This window comes from Moschus berezovskii, chromosome 19 (assembly GCF_049115385.1).
Source record: "Moschus berezovskii isolate FMDL1 chromosome 19, NW_MosBer_1.0, whole genome shotgun sequence".
NCBI lineage: Eukaryota > Metazoa > Chordata > Mammalia > Artiodactyla > Moschidae > Moschus > Moschus berezovskii.
This window is the reverse complement of record NC_142478.1, coordinates 64,445,795-64,464,336: the sequence shown is the minus strand read 5'-3', so window position 1 is coordinate 64,464,336 and position 18,542 is coordinate 64,445,795. Positions and strand designations below refer to the sequence as shown.

At 51.8% G+C, this 18,542-nt stretch overlaps 1 protein-coding gene across 3 annotated transcripts in view; it reads left to right on the top strand.

Annotated features, from left to right (window-relative positions):
- Positions 1 to 441: 441 nt before the first annotated feature.
- The window catches only part of RASAL1 (RAS protein activator like 1), a 33,416-nt gene continuing 15,315 nt past the window's right edge, over positions 442 to 18,542 (top strand). For 2 of the 3 annotated variants that reach the window (XR_008683043.2, XM_088828216.1), the window contains exons 1-7: positions 442 to 1,189; positions 5,805 to 5,861; positions 8,766 to 8,879; positions 9,037 to 9,098; positions 14,091 to 14,220; positions 16,200 to 16,281; positions 16,432 to 16,563. Coding sequence is in view for 2 of the 3 variants with exons in the window: in XM_088828216.1 (XP_088684342.1) it covers positions 1,125 to 1,189; positions 5,805 to 5,861; positions 8,766 to 8,879; positions 9,037 to 9,098; positions 14,091 to 14,220; positions 16,200 to 16,281; positions 16,432 to 16,563 (642 nt within the window). In the remaining variant the exon portion in view is untranslated. The remainder of the gene's footprint in view (positions 1,190 to 5,804; positions 5,862 to 8,765; positions 8,880 to 9,036; positions 9,099 to 14,090; positions 14,221 to 16,199; positions 16,282 to 16,431; positions 16,564 to 18,542) is intronic. The other variant, XM_055404640.2, reaches the window with a different exon arrangement.

Genomic DNA, 18,542 nt, shown 5'->3' with positions numbered 1-18,542 from the left:
TTCAAATTCAGAAAGGCAAATCAGTTACTGGCTGTAAGATCTTCCACATGCTATTTAAGCCCTCTGAACCTCAGTTTGTGTATCCCTACAATGGGGGTGCCGGTACGACAGTAGAGAACATAGAATGATGTGAGGAGGAAGATGAGATAATCCGTGTAAAACGCTTAGAACAGTGCCTGGCACACAGTAAGTGTTCAAACACTTGGAGATGGTTTTTTATCGTCGCTGTGGTGGTTGTTATCGTCAAGCCCCCCCTCCCCCTCCGGCCGCAGCTTCCTCCCCCGCAATGCCAGCCCGTGACGCGGAATCTGCCGCACGCACAGTCTGGATTTAATTGGGAACTAGAAGAGATGGAAGTGCATGTTCGAGGCCCCTCCCTCTCTGGACTCTGAAAGGACCCCCAGGGAGGGTGTGTCTTTCTCTAGCGACGCCTCCCGAAGATCTCAGATACTGCTCCGGGACGGCGCAAGGAGGTCGGACCGAGGAGGCGGTGCGGGGATGGCAGGCAGGGGAGAGCCGGAGAGGTGTGATCGTGTTGGAAGCAGGGCAGGCAGGGGACACACTGTGTCTTCTGTGCCCAGTGCCAACTCAGCAGGAGCCTGCCGCCACGCCCATCATGGCCGTGGGCCGCTCCCCACCTGGCAGTCCCAGCCTCCGCGCGCCCGGGGCTCCGCGGCGGGTGCGCTCCGGCACGCTTGGCTGGGGTGCCGGCAGAGGGCGCGCGAGGGTGGCCCGGGAACGGGCGGGAGGGGGACCCCGCGGGAGGCGGGATTGCGGGGAGGGCCCTGGGCCGCCCCCTCGCCACCCCCGCCCGCCCCGCCTGCCCACCAAGAGCGCCAGACTAGAAGGCAAGGGCTGGCGGTGTGTACCCCGCGCGCCCTGCCAGCCGGCGCCCGGCTCCTACCTGTGGAGTCCAGGGGGGAGGCGCCCCCTCCCCGGCCACTGTGCTCTCTCCTCCTTCGGAAACCTCCCGTCCAGCTACCCGCGCGTTTCGGGTAGGTGGCCCGGGGACTCCGAGAGAGGGTGCCAGGCTCGCTGCGGGTGACATGTAGACGCCCTCCCTGCCGCGGTCCAGCCTCGGAACCCGGGCGCCCTCCTGGTCGGAAAGTTTGGGGCTGGGCGCCATGGCCAAGAGCAGCTCCCTGAACGTCCGCGTCGTGGAGGGCCGGGCTCTGCCCGCCAAGGATGTGTGAGTACCCCCGGGGCCAGTCGGGGATGAGGGGAGTGCCGGGCAGGGATGGGGAGGGGGTCGCCCATTTGGCGTGCCAGGGCAAGTCGGTGAGATGGGAGAGGGGTTCTTGTCAGAGAACCACACTGGGGCTGATCCACCGTTGCGGGGCGAGAGGCCCCCAGTCCATCGCTCTCCTGGTGAGGGGGGCACTCAGACTCAGCAGATGCCCCGCCCAGTGGCCAGGAAGGGGGTGTCTTTGTTCCCGGGATATACTAAAGGGGGTCTTCCAGGGCTTCAGCCCTGGGGCTTACAGGATAAGATTCTGTCAGAGCAGGGGAGGGGATTTAGGGGTGGAGGGCTCCCTTCCTTAGTCCAGGCGGGTGTTGGAGGTGGGGTTTCTCCAGGCCTGGGTGCGCACCGGTTCAGAGAACCCTAGGAGGCCCCCAGAGGGCCTGGGATCCAGGCGGCCCCAGCATTCCTCTGTGAGCATCTGGTGTTTAGGTTTGCAGAGTGTCACCAGGTGGCCCACTGGCCAGGCCTGGGGGAAACGGTTCCTCTGGACCCAGAGCCCTTAGCACCTCAGCCAGCAGCGCCAGCCCCGTGGGGGCCTTCCCTGATGCTAAACTGTTTGAGGAGCCGAATTCCCCCTGCAGCCCCCTCCCCGGCCGGGTGATAGGGTCCCCGCAGTACCTGTCCTTGACTGTGCTTCCCTCCGGGCTGAGTCAGCAGCTGCTGAACCAGCAGAAAGAAGGGAGGGGTCCCCCTCCTGCTTTGGCCTGGAGCCCAGAAGGGGCTCTGAGGGTGTGGGTACCTGGAACAGGTGTGGGGTCCTTGACAGGACATTGACTGTATGACCTTGAACCTGATCCTCTCCAGGTCTGGATTTCCCATCTGGGCAAGGGGAACCCTGGACAGGGAGTCTGCAAGCCTCCTGCAGTTGTGAGGGTAGAAAACCACTTAGGATTTACCCCGGGGGCGGGGGGAGCAGGAATATGGATTCTGAGCCTTTGCACAGGCTGGGGCTTAGCTCTGCCCTAACACCTCCGGCTGGGGGTCCCAGTGAGGAGGGTATCCTGCCTTTGACTTCGTGAACATTCCCCTTCCCCAGTCCTGGAGCTGTGTCAACAGGGACACAGAGCAGTGTGTCCAGAGCGGTCCTAGCTGCCCCCGTCCTCATCAGTGACCCCCAGAACAAGCATCTGAGGAAAGCAGAGAGCTCGCTTGCTGTGCAATGCAGCGTCTGGACAAACCCCCTGTCTCCCCTCTTCTGAGATGCTCTTTCAGAGCCCCTGAGGATTAGCAATTCTGGGACTGTCGAGGCAATGAGGTCGCCTGGCAGCTACTGGGGAGTTGATATGGGAGACCTTTCAGAAGTGGGTTTGCCTCTCTCGGTGCTCTGGTCTCTCCACAAGTGGGTGGGTGTTGTCCTTGGACCCAGATACGGCTCGCGGGGCTCCCTGTTTCTCCTGGGGAGGGAGTTGACTCATACTTGATCCCTGAGTCTCTTGGTTGCCCCTCCTCCCTCCAGTTCCTGGGCCAAGGTGAGCTCTAGGTGGGCCTCACCCCAGTACCAGGGTAGGGGGAAGTGACTAGGCTCCAGCTAGGGATCCCGCCAGTCTGCCTCAGTTTCCCTAGCTGTTGGTGCCCTTCTCAGAGTGGATCCCTCATAGCATGCTGGGATCTCCATGCCCATGGGGACTCTTAGAGGGGGTATATCCTCTTTCCCCTCTCCTAAGGGAGAGGGCCCAGAATCGTTCTGAAGCCTCCCCAGATTTGAGAAGGTTCCAACCCTGGCTTAGAGGAGGCCTTAGATGGTAATTTGAGTTATTTCTGTGATTCATAATAGCAGCTATATGCGGTCAAAGGCTTCCTACGGGCCAGGTCCTGTGCTTAACACTTCTTTGCGTCCTATTGGCATTGCCATTTTATGAATAGGCAAACTCAGGCTCAGAGAGGCATAGTCACTTGCCCAAGGTCACACAGCTGGGATTTGAATACTGACTGCTTCCCGGCACCCACCTGCCAATCCTGGTGATATAAGAGATGTGGGTTCGATCCCTGGGTTGGGAAGATTCCCCGGGAGAAGGAAATGGCAGCCCACTCCAGTATTCTTGCCTAGAGAATCCTATGGACAGAGGAGCCTGGAGAGGGCTACAGTCCATAGAGTCACAAAGATTCAGACATGACTGAAGTGACTTAGCATGCACACACCAGGCACCAAGCAGACTGGGCCGGCGATGGCCCAGGGGCCAGCTTTCCCACACTTGAGGTGGGGCGGGGACTGTGGGAGAGGCCAAGGGTCTGGAGAGATCCAGGGTCTGGAGGGGGCAGCCCCCTCCCGCCACCGTAGCCCCTACCTGATTGGAGTCTGATAAGGCCTTCGTGCGTCAGAGTCCTGAAGCTGACGTGCTCGGCTCCCAGAGGGGCCCAGGGGTCAGGCTGGGTGAGCAGGAGGGGGCATGGCTCCCAGCCCTTTTCTAGTGGATTCCAGCCTGCCTGTCCTACATCCGCTGTTGGGGAAACCGAGGGATGGGAGCCTGCCTAAAAGAGGCTCAGGGATAGAGGACGTGAAGAGAGACACGAGATGGAGGGGTGTCACCCAGCCATGGGCAGCCGGAGGGGAAAACTGAGGCTCCCAGTGTTACTCAGCCCAATGGGTTTGGAATAGATCCAGATGGGAAAACTGAGGCCTGGGGCATTATGCCGAAGGGAGGCCAGAGAGGAACGTGGAGGCACAGGTTGCCGACCAGACTGAGATGTTCAGGGATGGAGACCAGATGGGGAAATCAAGGCACACTCAGCAGAGGGAGCTGAGGGAAAGCAACCAAGGAGGAAACTGAGGCCCGCGGAGGGCTCGGCCAGCAGACGAGGTTGCCTGGTGCCATGTCCCTCTTTCCCAGAATCCCCGAGGCGTTTGTGGACCAGTGATGGACTGAACCAACAGAGGGTGGAAGAGAGAGGGCGGGGGCTGGAGTACCGGGGAAGGGGGCCGGGTGGGGAAGGGATCTGGAGTTGGAGTGCAGGTGGCGTTGGTTGGGAACATGTATGCTGAGCCCCACAGACCCGAGTTCAAATCCTGACTCTGCCAGGCTGTGGAGCGAGGGGGACGGAAGCACAGCTCCTCCCCCAAGGATCTTAGCGTTCAGAAGTGGCAGGGAGCCGTGGAGACTGACACGAAGCACAGAGAAACAAGGGAGCAAGATGAATTCACGCGCTCAGAGGGACTGGAGGGCAGTTTTACACCGTCTGCTGTTGGAGGACTGTGGTCATCAAGGACCACCTCTCTGAGGCAGTTACTTTGGGGCTGAGGTTTGAATGAAAAGATGGAGTCATTCAGGAACAGAGTAGGTATCTTAGGATGGTGGAACAGCAAGTGCAAAAGCCCTGAGGCTGGACTGAGCTTGGTGGAAGACAAGGGAAGCCTGTGTGATGGGATGAGGGCACGGGTGAGGGAAGTCATGAGGAACCCTGATCAGCTTGGGATGGACAAGTAACTCTTAGTGTGAAGGGGGGATGGCTTTGGTTGGCCAATGACTCTTTGCTATTCACAGGGGTGCAGCCCATCTTGAGATGAACTAGTATCTCTTATAATGAAGAGGGGATGGAACCGGCTTTGGTTGACTAATGACTTATGGCTACTCGAGGGGTTGTAGCCCGTCTTGGGATGGACTAGTAACCCTTATTATGAAGGGGGGAATGGAACTGGCTTTGGGTGCCCCAGTGGCTCATGGCTACTCAAGAGGTTGCAGCCCATTTTGAGATGGACTAGTAACTCTTGTAATGAAGGAGAAATGGAACTGGCTTTGTTTGGCTAATGGCTCATGGCTACTCGAGGGGTTGTAGCACATCTTGGGATGGACTAGTAACCCTTATTATGAAGCGGGGGACAGAACTGGCTTTGGTTGGTCAATGTCTCGTGGCTGCTCGAGGGGATGTAGCCCACGTCTCCTACTGGTTGAGTTTCGAGGTCTGGCTGCCCTGGTCTGTGCTTGCAGTGAGAGCATCCACTGAGGTCCATCCCTGCTGAAGGCTGAGTTATGCAGTGTCCCCTCCCAGGGAAATTCCCAACGGAGGGGGCAGCACATACCCCGAGGGTGGGGTTCAGGTGTCTGTGGGAAGAGCTCTAGGGTCAGCTATGATGCATCACACCACGCGTTAGCTTCTTTAGCTCTTTCACCTGCCCTAAGAGGTGTGTGGAAATATTATACCCAACTTACAGAGCAGAGAAACTGAGACCCACAGAGGGTCGAGGACTTGCTGGGATTCCACAGTGAGTAAGCTTGAGGCCAGGGATGACTCACAGATGAGCACAGGCTCTGGACCAGCACTTTGGGCTTCCTGGGCCCAGGACTCCACGTGTTCTGGTTTCAGGTCTCAGTGTTCTGTTTCTCTGGGTAGAAGCCCTGGGCCCATTCAAGGAGGTCAGGCATGCAGTGGGTGACTGCTGGGCAATCATGACATGGTCTGCTGGTCCCCAGAGGTCCCGCCTCTACTGAACTTGATGTGTGATCCTGGGCAAATCCCCTCCCCTCTCTGGGCCTTAGTTGCTCCCATCTATAAAACGAAGGTGGACTGGGATCCCCACTCTGGTCTACCCTCTCAAGCCTGCTCCCCAAACCTTCTCCTTCTGCAGGTCTGGGAGCAGTGACCCCTACTGCATAGTGAAAGTGGACGACGAAGTGGTGGCCAGGTGAGGCGGGGAGAAGCCAGGCATGGGGCAAAGGAGACAGGGGAGTCCAGGTATAAGAATCCACATTGAAAAGAGAACCTAGAGGGGCAGACTTACCCCATGGATGGACTCGCTGGCCTGATGGTGGGTGTTTTGTGCCCCAGCCACAGGGATGGATGGTGGAGTCTGCTGGCTCCTCGGTCCATCTAGTCCCACCAACTGGCCGCCACCTTCCCCCTTGCCCTGACGTTGTCCCTGCCCGAGTCCTGGGGCTGAGTCAGCGGCTGCCAGCTTGCGCCTTCCCGGGGGCGGGCATCTCACGCTTGGCTGGGCTGGTTGGTTCTGGGCCTGCTGGGTGCTGCGGGCACTGGTGTGTGTGTGTGTGTGTGTGCATGTGTGCCCAGTTGGACCTGCATGTGAGTGTATATGGTGTGTGGGGAAGTGTTGGAGGGCTGGTGTGAATGCCCGTGACCTCCAGTGTGTGTCCCCATGGGTGTGCAGGCTCAGAGGCTCACATTGTGTACCAGCGCGTGGGGTGTGTATGCGTGTGTGCACACATGGGCTGCCACGTACATGCGTGTGTGCACCGGTGCCTGCTGATTTGGGCACATAGGCGCCACTGTGAGCATGTCAGGATGTGAAGATGTCTGGTTGCGTGAGCCAGTCTCGGGCTGGGCTGGGCTTGGCTGCCGCCCCCGCAGGCCGAGGGACAGCTCTCAGCCCCCGCAGGCCTGAGGGGTGTGGGTGGGCGGGCAGCTGAAGCCTCGGTTCCTATGGAGACCGAGGATTCAGGATCCTCCTGGCGCCAGTTCTGGTCCAGCTGGGCTGGGAGCTGGGGGCAGGGAGCCCGTGTGGGGGCAGGTCAACCTGCAGCGCCCCAGCCGATCTCTGTGTTTATCCCCCATCACCCTCTCTGTTTACCCTGCCCCTTTACCACGCTCTGTGACACCACCCCCAAGCCCACAGACTGATTTTCTCTGTGACCCCAGGCTGCTGTCTCCCCTCTCTGGGTTCTGAGGACCCTCCAAGGTCAGGGGCTGGGGAGCCTGGGGGGACTTCCAATTGGAAAGAGGGTAGGGTAGGGGGGAAGAGGGTGTTTGGAAAGAAGGGTCGGTCTGATGGGGCGGCCCTGGTCTGTGTGTGTCCATGTTCACACTCTATGGGGGAAGACTGTGGTGGAAGCAAAGTGGGGCTTGGGTTCCCAGCCAGAGATTGAGGCCAGGTTGTGATGGTGAGAGCACCAGATGCTCATCTACTGGACCAGTGGTCAGTGACAAGGGCCCTGGCCCTTGGGCTTTGCAGAAAAGGATTCCCACAAAGATGGAAAGTCGTGAAGCAAGTCAAGTGTTAAGAGGGCAGAGAGTACAGCGTGTGTGGTGGATAGGCATAAGGGCAGGCTCAGAGGGCGAGTCCCTGAGCTGCACCCTTGTGATGGTTTGAATTACTTTTATGGGGCATTTCTTCCAGGTTTTCTTTGACCAATCATTTTGGTTTACCTGGCTCACAGTGAGCATTTAGTGTATCTCAGGACCCTTCCATGTGTGCGCGCATCTCTTAGCCAGGATGGAGTCTGCTGAAGAGGCCTGTGGGTAGCCCCGCCTTAGTTAACGTCACTCCCCTTTCACCTCCAAGGAGCATTCCTGCGCACGTGTGGTCAGAGAGGTCTCCTGACTTCCAGAATGAGAAGAGTGTGGTCTGGGCAGGGCCCAGCCTCTCCCTTAATAGTCCTGCTAGTGTCTTGGAGTTTTAGTCCATAGGCAATAAATCTCCAATCGCTTTACCCTGAAGGGGGCCCATCTACCTTCTGCCTCGGAAGGAAGAAGGCAGAGGCAGGTGTGTTGGCCAAATTTTGCAGCTGTCAACCTGAGTGTGTGTTGATTGGGCAAAGTGAGTTCTCTTTCCGCTGTTGGGTAAAGGGCAGTGCATCTGCAGAGGTGTTGGGGTGAAGAGGTGTGTGTCTGTTTCTGGGTCTGTCTTGGTCCCTGATCCTTCTGGGGTTCCCTCTTGCTGATTGAGTGCTCCGGCGCCTGCTGACTTCATGGTCCCCTGGCCCCTCACACTTTCCTGCCTCCCAGCCACCATCTTCTCATTCCTCAAATTCACCATTCCTGCCTCAGTGCCTTGGCACATGTTCTTCCAGCCATCTGGATTGTCTTTATCCTCTCTGCTTTGCCTGACTAGCTCCTGCGGAAAGCCTTTCCTGACCCCTCCCAACCTCAGCCCAGTGGGCACTGCTGGGTTAACCAATCACAGGGCTGCTCTCACTGGGTCATAAGGGCTCGGGAGGGAGCCCCTTTCTGCTGGGGCAGTTCTGTGGGGGTGGGGACCCTGGCACCTCTTCCTCTGATTTCCCATAGCCCCCAAGACTTGGCACATAGTCAGGGTGAGTGTTTGTGGAGTGAATGAAAGGATGAATGGAATTGTGTGTCTTGTCTGTTACTGAGGGTTTTGCGATCCTCTGTGTGTGTCTCTGCCGGGTATCACTCTGTATGTGAATGTGTGTCTGTGTGTGTCTCCATGTTCTGGGCAATTTTTTGGTCTGTGTTATCCGTGTGAATGTTTTCTCTGTGTGGGTCTGCCCTTGTCTGTATGTAGAAACACATAGTTGTATATTTCTAGAAATTTTTGAAGATGCATATGGGTATCTGTATGTGTGTGCATGTGTCTCTTTGTGTCTCTGGTTTCCTTGGTATACCTGTGAATGTGCGTGTGTGTTGTTTGTGTGTGTGTCAAGGTCTCTGGGTGTGTGTTATGGTGTGTGTGTATTTGTGTGTATCTCTATATCAGGGTTCTTGGGTCTGTGTGAGTGTGTATGGGTAGCTGTATTTGTGTTTGAGTAGCTCTGGGTGTGTATGTGTCTGTGTGTGTGTCCCCAGGTATCTGCTGCCTGTGTGGCCCAAAGGCCCCCTGTGCCCCCTTTTGCAGGACAGCAACCATCTGGCGGAGCCTGAGCCCCTTCTGGGGGGAGGAGTACACCGTGCACTTGCCCCTGGATTTCCACCATCTGTCCTTCTACGTGCTGGACGAGGACACAGTGGGGTGTGTGTGCTGGGGACCCAAACCTGGGCATCTGAGGGAAGGCGGGACACCCCAAAGCACAGTACCTGTCCACCCAGCCATTGACATCTGCTCCCACCTCTCCATGGGCTGGGCAGGGGTCCCTGACTTGGACTCTCACCTGCTTGCCTTTCTGCAGGCATGATGACATCATAGGCAAGATCTCGCTGAGCAGGGAGGCCATTACAGCGGACCCCCGAGGTGGGTGAGGGTGCCAGGCTGAGGGAAGGAGGGGTGGCACTTGCCGGGGCATAGCAAGCAGCACGGGGCGACACAGAGTCTTTGAGGGAAATTATTTTGGTTGTTGCTTCTGTTTTGAATTTTATTTTTTTTAAAAATTTGTATTTTTGCATGTGCTGGGTCTTCGCTGCTGCATGGGCTTTCTCTAGTTGCAGTGAGCGGGGGCTACTCTCTAGTTGCTATACATGGGCTTCTCATTGCTCTGGCTTCTCTTGTGGTGGAGCAGGGGCTCTAGGGCATAGGGGCTTCAGTAGTTGTGGCCCCTGGGCTCTGGGCCACAGGGTTAGTAGTTGTGGCACCTGGGCTTAGTTGCTCCATGGCAAGTGGGATCCTCCTGAATAGGGCATTGAACCCGTGTTTACTGCATTGGCAGGCAGATTTTTTTACCACTGAGCCACCAGGGAAGCCCGGATTTGAATTTAATTCATTTATTGAGCAGTTAACTTATTTACGTTCAACATTCAAAAGATACAGTTAGCAGTGGAACTGTCCCTCTTGTCCCAGCTTCTCCATTCTCATCCCCTGCATGGTCAGTTTCTTGTATGTTCTTCTAGGGACATTTTAAACCTATGCAAGCAAGGGACTTCCCTGATGGTCCGGTGGCTAAGACTTCACACTCCCAAGCAGGGGCCCCGGGTTTGATCCCTGGTCAGGGAGCTAGATCCCACGTGCCACAACTGAGAGTTTTCATGCTGTAACTACAGGTCCCGCGTGCCACAACTAAGGTCCAACACAGACAGATAAATGAAATAAATATTTTTAAAAAACATATGCAAGCAAGTAGCAACAGTAATAGCAGCAAACATTTATGTAGTGTTTCCTGTGTGCTGATCACTTTCTAAGTGCTTTACATGTATCAATTCACTTAATTATTCTAATAACCCTAAGAAGTGGGTACTCTTGTTATGCCCATTCTGCGTGTGAATGCTCAGTCACTTCAGTTGTGTCCAATTGTTTGTGACCCCATGGACTGTAATCCATCAGGTTCCTCTGTCCATGGGATTTCCCAGGCAAGAATACTGGAGTGGGTTGCCATGCTCTCCTCCGGGGGATCTTCCTGACCCAGGGATCGAACCCGTGTCTCTTATGTCTCCTGCATAGGCAGGCGGGTTCTTTACCACCAGTGCCACCTGGGAAGCCCTGTGCCCATTCTATAAGTGAGCAAACTGAGGCACAGGGGGTTAAATAACTTGCCCAAGATCACAAAGTGATTAAGTGGGACAGCTGGGATTTGAAGCAAGTTGTGTAGTTCCAAAGTCTGTGCTCTTTCTCCTATATGTGTTTTGTTCTCTGCTTATAGAAATAGGGCTTCCCTGGAGACTCAGATGGTAAAGCGTCTGCCTACAATGCGGGAGACCTGGGTTCAGTCCCTGGGACGGGAAGATCTCCTGGAGAAGGAAATGGCAACCCACTCCAGTATTCTTGCCTGGAAAATCCTGTGGACGGAGGGGCTGGTGGGCTACAGCCCATGGGGTCACAAAGAGTCAGACACGACTGAGCTACTTCACTTGTTTATTTTTTGTAGTAATAGGACTCCATTAAACACACTGTTCTGTATCCTGTCTTTTCACTTCGCCATGTATCTTGGAGATCTTTCCATATTAATGTCTCAAGAGCCTCTGCGTTCTTTGCTCTTAATATGACTTCATGGCACTCCATTTTGTGAATGGACCGTCATTTATTTGGCTAAGTGCCTTCTTGATGTGCACTTGGGTTACTGACAATGTTTTCCTAGTTCAAACAATGCTGCAGTGAATAGCCTTGTACAAACGTGATTGCACACAGGTATGCAAATTTATATTAATTTAAAAAATTTTTGGCTGTGCAGTGCTGTATGTTGGATCTTAGCTCCCCAACCAAGGATCGAACCCATGCTCCCTGCATTGGAAGCAAGGAGTCTTAACCACTGGACCGCCAGGGAAGTCCCCATATATTCCAGTTATATCAATCAGCAAAATGAATTCCTAGAGGTGGATTTGCTGGATCAAATAGTATCCACATTAGCACATTTGATAGTGATTACAGTTATTGATAAGTTACTCTCCAGTTAACAGTTAACGGTTTAATCTGCCCTTTAACCTTGTCAACAAATGCCAAACTTTTGGATCTTGAATCTGATAGGTTAAAGAATTGGCTCATGAATGGGTTGTTCTGCGTTTCTGTGTGAGTGAGTTTGAAGGCCTTTTTATAGATTCGAGTCTCTTTATTTCTTTTTTGTGTGTGTCTATTGTCTGTTCACAGTGTGTGTGTGCTTTTCACCCACTGGGTTGTTCGCCTTTTCTTACTTTTTTGTGGGAGCTCTTTATATATGAGGAAAATAAACTTTGTCATATTAGCTGCAAAGTTGTTTTCTCCTTTGTGGCTTATACTTTGACTTTGCTTATCATTTTTTCCAGTAGAAAATTTGCTTCTTTTTCTGTAATCAGAATTTGTGGTGGGGGTGGGGGTGGGATTGTGCACTTGATTTTATGTAATGCCTAGAAAGTCCTTCTCAGTCCTGATATTAGGACAGACTGTTTTATATGATTCTTTCTAGCAACAATTTGTTCCCCTTTTTTTTTTTTTTTAACAGTCAGGTCTTTGATCTATTTGGAACTTACCCAGATCCAAGGTATCCAATAGGGATTGACCTTTACTGCTTTGGTCTAGACGATTCTTAGTTGTCTTGACACCATTTATTGAATAATGTAATAATATAGTTTTGCATCAGTGAGCGTTAGTTGACAGCACACCCTGTGCCAGTCATTACAATCATCGCTCCTATTTAGTGAAGGCTTCTTATGTGCCAGGCACGATGCTCAGCACTTTACATTCGGTGCACACGATACCAAGTGAGGTGAGGTGAGATGGGACTTCACTCTTCTAACTTGATTATTGCAGCAGATACCTAATCAAGTTAGAAAAAGCTGATGGCATCCTGGACTTGGGAATAACAAAAGAGATAGGTAAAGTAGAACTTATACTTCTGGCAGCATGGGGGACTGCTACTGCTAAGTCACTTCAGTCGTGTCCGACTCTGTGTGACCCCATAGACGGAAGCCCACCAGGCTCCCCCTTCCCTGGGATTCTCCAGGCATGGGGGACTAGATCCACAGATATGGCTCTCTGGCCACGTAACAGTGAGATCCTGAGTTAGATGCAATTCCTAACACATTGCTGGAAGACTGTGAAGAGGATTCAGTATTCCTCCCTTTGCATGCAAGCATGTGTGCTAAGTCTTTTCAGTCGTGTCCGACTCTCCGCGACCCCATGGACTGTAGCCCGCCGGGCTCCTCTGTCCATGGGATTCTCCAGGCAAGAGCACTGGAGCAGGTTGCCATGCCCTTTTCTATTCCTCCTTCTATTCCCGGTGAATCATGAGGTAAAACCTAACATGGAGTGGTGAGCAAGAAGCAAGGGAGTAAGGAAGGATTTCCCTGAAAGTTAATGTCAATATCAGATTCACAGTCAACAGACTAAATCTTAGGCCAGGGGGAAGGTGGCTATTACTGAACCTGAGAATGCCCCTTCAGAGGTCCTAAGCAACTGCCACTCCTCTCCAATAAGCATCCTCATATTAAATTTTCCATGAGTGAGCTCAAATGAGTGTGACTTCACAATCAAAGATCTTCACACACACAGGAAAGTCAGCTACCAAGAGCAAGAGTCAGCAGAAATGATGATCGTCAGATTTAGACCGTAAAGACTTTAGACTTTGTATTTATGATATATAAGAATTTTAAAAATTCAACAAATAAAATGTAATCACCTGGAAGGGCCCACAATAACCATGATAAATTAAAGCAATACATTAAAAAAAAACAGACTGACTTGGAAGAGAACCAAATCAAATGCTTAGAGATAAAAAGTACAGTTGTTAGCCTTAAAAACCAAGTGGATGAGTGGCACATCATCCTTTCAGAGCTGAAGTCAGAATTAGTGAGCTGGGAGAGAGGTCTAAATAAATTATGTAAACTTCAGCTCAGAGAAATGAAAAGCATATAAGAGAAGTTCAAGACATGGAAGATAACTGAGAAAGTCTCTAACATCCATTTAATTGGAGTCCTAGAAGCAGAATATAGAAAAAGCTGGGGAGAGGAAATGATTCTAAAAAACTGATGACCTGGAATTTTCCAGAACTCAAGGGCATGATTTCATAAGTAGAAGGAGCACAGCCTTTACTAAGCAGGTTTTTTTTTTTTTAGTATCCTTACCTAGATATACTGTGGGGAGACTGCAAAAAACATCAAAGACTTAGTCCTTAAACTTGGAAAAGACAGACCATTCATGCAAGATCAATTATTAGGCTGAAATGACTTCCCAGTAACTACAACTGAAGCTGGAAGTCAGTGGAACAGTATCTTTAAAAATGTTTATTTATTTGATTTTAATTAAAATTTTTTTTTTGGCTATGCCACTTGCTGTGTGGGATCTTAGTTCCCTGACCAGGGACGGAAACTCTGCCCCACCCTTGCATTGGGAGTGCAGAATCTTAACCACTGGACTCCCAGGGAAGTCCCTGGAAGAGTATCTTTAATGTGTTGAGAGAAATGAGGGACGTAGACGGAGAGAGAGAGAAGGAGAGGTTAAGATTGAGAAGATCGAGACTGACCTGACTGATTCAGGCCGAGAGTCTATAAAAGGCTCAGAGATAAGAATGCCCAAGTGTCTTTTCTTTATCGGATGGAGGGCTTTATATACTAGGATGAAGACTGTGATGGTACATGGTTCGGGACATTGGCCCTAGAACCATATTGCCTGCATTTAAATCCTAGCTCTGCAGTTTACTAGCTCCTTCCTTGCTGTGCCTCTTTTTCCTCATCAGGAAGTGGGGATAAGTACAGTGCTTATAACAGAATGCTAACGAGAGGTCCATGACTCGATATCTTTTTAACGTTAATTGAATTTTTAAAGATAATGCACTGCCTAGATGGTGGTAGGTGCTTCATGAACGCTGGTGCCTGTGCCCTCCAGGAATCGACAGCTGGATCAACCTGAGCCGCGTGGACCCGGACGCAGAGGTGCAGGGTGAGATCTGCCTGGCCGTGCAGACGCTGGAGGATGTGCGGGGCCGTTGTCTTCACTGTCACGTGCTCCAGGCTAGGTATGGTCATGATGGGGGTGAGGATGGGGTAGGGGGGTGGTCTGAAAATGAGCAGGAATCCACTGGACTCCTTCCAGCTGCCTTGAGACCACCTCACTCCTGAGATACTTCTGGGCTCAAAACTGACATCCTTTGTAAGGCAAACAGTCCAAGCTCACCAGGTTGCAAGTTTCTTGGTTAAAGCATGAGCAAAATCTTTGTTGGGTCCCCAGTGACCAGCAACCAAAGGCCAGATACTCAGGATGACCAGGCAGATGGGTGTGGAGATGTATTAATCAAATCATAAGTGATAGACACCTGATTTATTCTGGCTTAAGCAGATTGGCTCATATGTATGATACAGAGCTTCAGGTATGGCTGGATCCAGGTGCTCCAACAAAGCCATCAGGAATCTGTAGACATAGATTCCTTGGGTGTCTTTTGTATTAACTTTATTCTCAGACAGTTTCTCCCCAGGTAGGGCAAAGCTGACCCTAACAGCTCCAGATTGGCATCCTACCAATTTGGCAGCTCCAATGGAAAAAACTATCTTCCACCATTTCCAACCAGTATCCTGGGACTAATTCTTATTGGCCCAGTTTGGAGTACCTGCCTATCATTGAACCAATTACACTGACTCTGATTGGTCAGACCTGAGTTGCAAGCCCCTTCCTGGCAGAGAGGGAGGAATCGACCCACTCAAGTCATGTGGGCTGGAAGAAAGGGAGGGGCAGGTCCTGACCGAAGGAAATATTAGGAAAAAGATGGATGCAACTCCTGGGATACCCATCTTCCCTCTGTCTGTTTATCACTCCTCTCTCTTTCTCAGCTCCCCATCACTCTATTTCCTTGACTATTTCCACTCCCTTCGCCCTCCCATGTCTTATTTTGTGTTTGCCCTTGTTTTCCCCCACACCTTACTCCCTTTATTCTTACTTTTAGGCCAGTCCTCACCCAAGTTGGACTAGGTCTCTGTTTCTAGTTTGCTGTGTGGCCTTAAAGCCCTTTATTGCCCTCTCTGTGCCTCTCCCACCACTTCCAGATTTCTGTTCCCAGCTGGAGCTCCCTGGAGGTTGAATGGAGTAGCAGGCAGGCATAGGACAGGCAAAAGGACATTTTTGGGGGTAGGGACTCCTCACTTACTCTCTGCCCATGGCCTCCTCCCCAGCTACAAAGCTATGCAGGATCCTTGCAAGTAGGAGAGGGACCAATTGCTGTCGCTTAGCAACTAGGCTTGCTCCTTGGAAACCAAAGAAGGCTTTGGATGCCAAGAGGGGTGGGAGAGAAACAGCAGGAGGAAACAAGCAGCCCCTGGGTGTGTGGGGGAGAGGGTCCCTGGATTTGGGGGACCTTGAGAAGGAGGGGTGGGAGAGGCTGAGACTTGGGTTGTCATGGCAACCAGAGGCAGGGGGTCCCTTCCTCATGCCTTTTCTTGGTCCTAGTATGGGTAGGAGTGTTTGTTGAGTGAATGAGCGAGCTGAGCACTCTCCACATGTCATCTCGTCCCTTGGCCCTGTGAGGTCAGTCTGTTATTACTCTGATTTTGCAGATGAGGAAATTGAGGCTCAGGGAGGGGAAGTGACTTCTCCCAGTGTCACTCAGCCAGTGAATGGGAGAATCCAGGCTATGAACCCTGGCATCTGGCATCTGGTCTCCCATCCATGGGCTCCAGGGAAACAGAGACTTCCTTTCCCTTCCTCACTGCACCTTCACCTGCTGCTTTGTGATGTTCAGCTTGACCTTTCTGTGCTTCAGTTTCCTTACCTAGAAAGTGTGGGCATAGTAATGTGTCCTCGTAGGGTAGCGTTAATCAAAAGGAAGATGCCAGGTTTGGATGGGCCTGGTGAGGGATGTTCTTTGCTAGATCCCTACAGTGTACTATTTCATTGTCTTGGAAATCAGCAGCATTTGAACTGTCTACCCTGAACCCCTTCCCCAAGGCTTGGGTCTTGGTCCTCAAGGATCCTGTGACCTCCACTCCTTACCTCATCTGTCCCCAGGGACCTGGCCCCCCGAGACATCTCCGGCACGTCTGACCCATTTGCGCGTGTGTTTTGGGGCAGCCAGAGCTTGGAGACTTCGGTAAGTGGTGGAGCAGAGCTGGGAGACTGGGGCATTAAATGACCTTGGGAAAGTCACTTAACCCCTCTGAACCTCAGCCTTCCCATCTGTAAAATGGAGACAAGAATGGTCCCATTAGCTCTCTCTGTCTCTCACTCCCTCCTCTCCCAGACCATCAAGAAGACTCGCTTCCCACACTGGGATGAGGTGCTAGAGCTGCGGGAGATGCCAGGTTCCCCATCCCCTCTGCGGGTGGAACTCTGGGACTGGGACATGGTTGGCAAGAATGACTTCTTGGGAATGGTGAGCACCCCCCAGACACCCTCCGTGGCTCACCACTGCCTCCAAGGGGTACTGGGGGGAAGGGCTGGGCATCCTGGGGCTCACTTGGAAGGGTAGATATGACGTTTGCTTTATCAGGTACCTTGGCCAGGCCTGGGTGACAGAGTCCCATGATCCCATTGGTGCAGGAACCTACCTAAGGTCATAGGGTGGGTCCAGATTCTTATTCTGGGATGAGAGTACCCAGGTTGACTGTGTGTTTCACTGTGCTAAGTGCTTCTCCAGCATCACTTCATCACCTTGATGGCCACTGTTAAGAGGCTGGGACCATTGCTGTCTCTATTTTACATTTGGGAAGACTAAGGTTCAGAGAGGTGAAGTGGCTTTCCCAAGGTCATATGAATAAGAAATGGCAGAGTCAGGATTTGAGTTCAGGTCTCTCTGAATCCAGAATCTAACTCTTACTCCTGGATGTACTGGGCTCAAGGTCTTTCTCTTGGAACTTTAGTCTCCTCATCTGTAAAGTGGGTATGATTTTTCTTGCCTCTCAGGAGTAGGGAGTGGATGTGTGAACTCAGCATTTTTGTTTTGACAGCTTTTTTGTTTTTTTTGGCTGGGTCGCATGACCAGGCATTGAACCTGGGCCGTGGCAGTGAAAGCCGAGTCCTAACCACAAAGCCACCAGGGAAATCCTGAAGCTGCCAGTTTTTAAAAGGAGGCAAGATTAGAGTAAATAAGAGGGAGACGTGGTCATGGACCTCCCTTGAAATGACCACATGCTTCACCAAAGTCATCAAGGCATGTAAAATGGTGCCGCTGCTTTGGAAAAGTCTGGCAGTTCCTCAGCAGTTAGAGTCACCACGTGACCCAGCAATTGCACTCCTAGGTGTGTGCCAAAGAGAAAGGCAAACACATACCCACACACAACATTTTACGTTAATGTTTATAGCAGCACCATTCGTAAAGGGCCAAAAGTAGAAACAGCTCAAATGTCTATCAACAGATGAATGAAGAAACAAAATATACTATATTTACTCAGTGGAATATTATGTGGCCATAAAAAGCAATGACATCCTGACACATGGATCCTGTGACATTCATCCTGACACATTCATCCACACAACATGGATGAATTTCAAAAACACAATGCTAAGTGAAAGAAGCCTGTCCCAAACTCCTCACATATTACATAATTTCATTTATCAGTTCAGTTCAGTCGCTCAGTCGTGTCTAACTCTTTGTGACCCCATGGACCATAGCACACCAGGCCTCCCTGTCCATCACCAACTCCCGGAGCTTACTCAAACTCATGTCCATTGAGTCGGTGATGCCATCCAACCATCTCATCCTCTGTCATCCCCTTCTCCTCCTGCCTTCAATCTTTCTCAGCATCAGGGTCTTTTCAAATGAGTCAGCTCTTTGCATCAGGTGGCCAAAGGATTGGAGTTTCAGCTTCAACATCAGTCTATCCAATGAACACTCAGGACTGATCTCCTTTAGGATGGACTGGTTGGATCTCCTCGCAGTCCAAGGGACTCTCATGAATCTTCCCCAACACCACAGTTCAAAAGCATCAATTCTTCTGCGCGCAGCTCTCTTTATAGTCCAACACTCACATCCATACATAACCACTGGAAAAACCGTAGCCTTGATGAGACGGACCTTTGTTGGCAAAGTAATGTCTCTGCTTTTTAATATGCTATCTAGGTTTGTCATAAATGGCTGCAGTTACCATCTGCAGTGATTTTGGAGCCTCCAAAAATAAAGTCAGTCACTGTTTCCACTGTTTTCCCATCTATTTGCCATGAAGTGATGGGACTGGTGCCATGATCTTAGTTTTCTGAATGTTGAGCTTTAAGCCAACTTTTTCACTCTCCTTTTTCACTTTCATCAAGAGGCCTTTGAGTTCCTCTTTACTTTCTGCCATAAGGGAGGTGTCATCTGCATATCTGAGGTTATTGATATTTCTCCCGCAATCTTGACTCCAGCTTGTGCTTCAT